Below are 4,185 nucleotides of genomic sequence, written 5' to 3' on the forward strand. Positions count from 1 at the left end.
GTGAAACCATTTCCACCATCCATCTCCAGGACTTGAAGATTTTAGTGTTAAACATGTAAAACACTTAGTCAGATGCCTGATACACAATCAGTACTCAGTTTGTATCAGCTTCTTGAGAGTGAGGATGTATGAGTGGACAGAGTAAGACCAGGTTCATTTGGACACTTAAATAGCTCTTGACAGGAGCTTGTGGTAAAAGCTATTTCACTGGCTAGGATACTTGGTGGTTTGGGGCAACTGATTGGGTATAAGATAGGAGGAAATTGCAAGAGTTAATTTTTTTTCCTGTATGGAGACATGGTAATTATAGTAAGATACTCCCAGGATTTATGTGGGGTCTGAGCTTAATCCAATTTAAGAATAAACATCTGAAAAAAGATTTGAGTAAAGCCCATGCAGGTTACAGTTGTTCTGTCTCTAAGCCAGAGGTTCTCACCTGGGGGTGATTCTACCTCACTAGGTACGTCTGGCCACGTGTGGAACCAGTTTTTGTTTCCATGATGAGGGGTGGTGGTTGAGGGTGCTACTGGTATCTAGTGGGTTAAAACTAGGGATACAGCTAAACTTCATACAATGTAAAGGGCAGTTTCCCATGACAAAAAATTATTTGTCCTCAGGTAATGCCACAGTGGAAAACCCTGTTGTAATGCAACAGAGTTGGGGATGAATGGAGTTTTAAAGACTCTAAGGGATCTTAGAGGTTAGAAAAAGGGCAAATGGGTTTCTACACAGTATGGGCAAGGGCATCACAGAGCAGCACTAAAGAGGATGACAGAACTGGACAGGTCAGGCTTGACCATGGAAGGGGCCACAGTGTTGAATAATAGTAATAACAGAAACCAGCACTGATGAGAATGTTTTATGTGCCTGGCATCGTGCTAAGCATGCATCAGCCAGTGATCTCTAATGCTTTTTGTATCTAGAGAATTAGTAATAATTTTAAGACAATTATATGCTTCATATGTATTATGTATAATTCATTATATAATTATATAAATTATATTTATTATATATAATTTACAATTTATTGAGCACTTGTCACATGTCAGCTCTTAACATATCTTTTAAAAATATTTTATTTATTTGAGAGAGGGAGAGAGAGAGAGTGCATAAGTCGGGGGTGGGGAGGAGGGCAGTGGGGGAGGGAGAGGGAGAATCTCAAGCAGATTCTATGCTAGGGGCAGAGCCCAATGCCTGAGAACCCTGGGAGCCCAGGACCCTGAGATCATGACCTGAGCTGAAACCAACAGCTGGATGCTCAACTGACTGAGCCACCCAGGCTCCTCAACATTCATCCTTTTATTTAATCTTCACAACTATACCTTGACACAGATGATTGCCACCCATTTTATGGATGAAGAAACAAGTTAAGTAGCTACTCAAGGTCATGCTACTACAAAGCAGTTGAGCTGGAATTCAAGCTCATTTTAATCTGACCTCTGTTGCACCACCAACTCGTACCAATCCCATGTGCTCTATTTTTTTTTTTTTTTGCCTGGAACGACTTTCCTTCTTCTGGATGACTCTAAAACTCCTAATTGATATTCAAAATCTGGCTCCAATGCCTCCTCTTCTGTGAAGCCCTCTCTGACCACCCTCATCCCCTGCGTACCTACAGTCTGACCACCCGCAGGTCACTACTTTTCATCTAATGCAACAAAGTCACCAATAAAGTACAATAAAGTACACTGACAACTGTCCTCCTCCACCCAAACCCAGGCCATTTGATCCCCAGCCTGCTGCCACCCATAGCCACCCTCTATGGCTCACACGCCCCCTAGATTCATACCCTCAGTATAACCAAGGGTAGGCTACTCATCTATTTCTCTTTCCTCCAGAGTGTCATCCAGGCACTTGTACCCAGGCTTTTCTCTGTTTTCTTCCTTGGATGATTGCTTCAGCTTCATTATCCTCTATTTCACCTACCAGCCTTCTTGGACTCTCACCTCTGCTTTGGACACAGGACTATTGGGAGGAGAGGTATTGAGACATTCTACTAGAGCTAGGTTACTGTCTTTGAGACTTCAGTGTTTGGACCTCAAGAATAAGTGGTAGCTCTTCACTGGGGTGTGGCCAAGTATCTCATTCAGAGATGCAAGTTCCTGCTTTCCCATACCATGCCTGTGACAGACATTGCTAATTAATCATGGAATTTCCAACTGCTGATTCTGGCTGTGACCTCATAATACTGTTCCAGGCAGCCACTACCAAGCAGTGGCACTTGGCATGCGGGTCAAAACTCACTTGCCATCCATACTCAGCCTTCTTGCACCTGGTGTCTTTCCTGCAGCAAAAGTACGTTGTGTGAAACATGGGGGATGTGAATCAATCAGTGACCTCTGACTTCGTTCTGGTGGGCCTCTTCAGTCACTCGGGGTCACGTCAGCTACTCTTCTCCCTGGTGGCTGCCACGTTTACCATGGGCCTCCTGGGCAACACCATTCTGCTCTTCGTGATCCGCACGGACTCCCGGCTCCACACACCCATGTACTTTCTGCTCAGCCAACTCTCTCTGTTTGATGTTGGCTTCCCCCTGGTCACCATCCCCAAGATGGCATCCGACTTTCTGCAGGGAGACGGGTCCATCTCCTTCGGGGGTTGCGCAGCTCAAATATTTTTCCTGACTCTGATGGGTGTGGCTGAGGGCATCCTGTTGGCCCTCATGTCCTATGACCGCTATGTTGCCGTGTGTCACCCTCTGCAGTATCCCGTGCTCATGAGGCGCCAGGTGTGCTTGCTCATGGTGGGCTCTTCCTGGCTAGCAGGGGTGCTCAACGCCTCCGTCCAGACCTCCATCACTCTGCACTTCCCCTACTGTGCCTCCCGCATCGTGGACCACTTCTTCTGCGAGGTGCCAGCCCTGCTGAAACTCTCCTGCGCAGACACCTCAGCCTACGAGTTGGCGCTGTCCACCTCGGGGGTGCTGATCCTTGTGCTTCCACTTTTCCTCATTGCTACTTCCTACGGCCACGTGTTGGGGGCCGTTATACGCATGCACTCAGAGGAGGCCCGAAACAAAGCCTTCACCACCTGTTCCTCGCACATCACAGTAGTGGGTCTCTTTTACGGAGCAGCTGTGTTCATGTACATGGTGCCGGGTGCCTACCACAGCCCATACCAGGACAATGTGGTCTCCCTGTTCTATAGCCTTGTCACCCCCACACTCAATCCCCTTATCTACAGTCTGAGGAACCGGGAGGTGCGGATGGCTCTGGTCAAAGTGCTCAGCAGAACTGGGCTCAGGCCAAAGTGAAGACCATAGAGAGGGTTGCTGGCGTGATCTTAGTGTTCCTTCATTCCCTCCATTTCCACAAAGCACCAATTTGTGGTGCTGCTATTAAGGCCTTATATTCAAAGCTAAGTGTCTGTCTAGCTTCTTCAGATCCCATGACTAGCTGGGTTAGTGTTTTCTCCTATGGACTTGTGTAAAGCAAGATAGCAGTCCCAATCACTTTTAGCATATTCTTTCCCTATTCTTTAGTACTGTTTACACAAAGGGAAGGCTCTGCTTTGTAAAGTTGAGATCTCCCTGTTGAATCGTTAATTGTAATAATTGTCGTAGTAATTGTATAATAATTGCATATCGATTGTATTGATAATTGTAGTAATACTGAGCACTTGTTGACAGTGTCATCAGCTAAGTGAATGTTATTTTGTCCTCACCATGGCTTTGGAGAGGTAAAGTCTATCATGATGTTTATGTATAAGAAATAAACAAGACTCAAAAGGAAAATAACTTATAAATGGGTCACACTTCCAGAAAGTGGTGGAGCTGGGACTTGAACCCATGGTGCTCTGAGGCCAAAGATGGTCCCCAAGCCACTGTGCTGTGTGACTACTCAGCAGTGACCTCCTTAGTGTATTCTGTGTTTTTTTTTCATTTTAAATCGTTTATTTATTTATTTTTAAAATTTATTTTTTATTGGTGTTCAATTTGTATTCTGTGTTTGTGTGTGTGTGTGTATGTGCATGTGTGCATGTGTGCATGCATGTATGCTGGCATGATGGTTGGGCTAGATGATATCTGGAAAACCACCAGATTCTTGGAAATATGCATTACTGCTTGGAATGGCGATGGGGATAAAATTTGGTGGTATTTATAAAATATTTATTAACTTTGGATGCTCACTGTTGACCAGGGTCTGGCTATTTTGTCAATAAGCACTTAATATTTTGGGGGCGCGG

General features: G+C 45.2%; 1 protein-coding gene across 1 annotated transcript; it reads left to right on the forward strand.

Moving 5' to 3' along the window:
* The first annotated feature begins 2,311 nt into the window (after nucleotides 1-2,311).
* On the forward strand, nucleotides 2,312-3,253 carry OR2Z1 (olfactory receptor family 2 subfamily Z member 1). The gene has a single exon (XM_025985703.1). It carries the CDS (start codon nucleotides 2,312-2,314, stop codon nucleotides 3,251-3,253), a length of 942 nt encoding a protein of 313 aa, XP_025841488.1.
* The last annotated feature ends 932 nt before the right edge of the window (nucleotides 3,254-4,185 follow it).

Source organism: Vulpes vulpes, chromosome 9 (assembly GCF_048418805.1).
Source record: "Vulpes vulpes isolate BD-2025 chromosome 9, VulVul3, whole genome shotgun sequence".
Classification (NCBI taxonomy): domain Eukaryota; kingdom Metazoa; phylum Chordata; class Mammalia; order Carnivora; family Canidae; genus Vulpes; species Vulpes vulpes.

Bases quoted from the DNA above. Each gene is read 5' to 3' on its own strand.
- OR2Z1 (XM_025985703.1), top strand. From the start codon at position 2,312: ATGGGGGATGTGAATCAATCAGTGACCTCTGACTTCGTTCTGGTGGGC.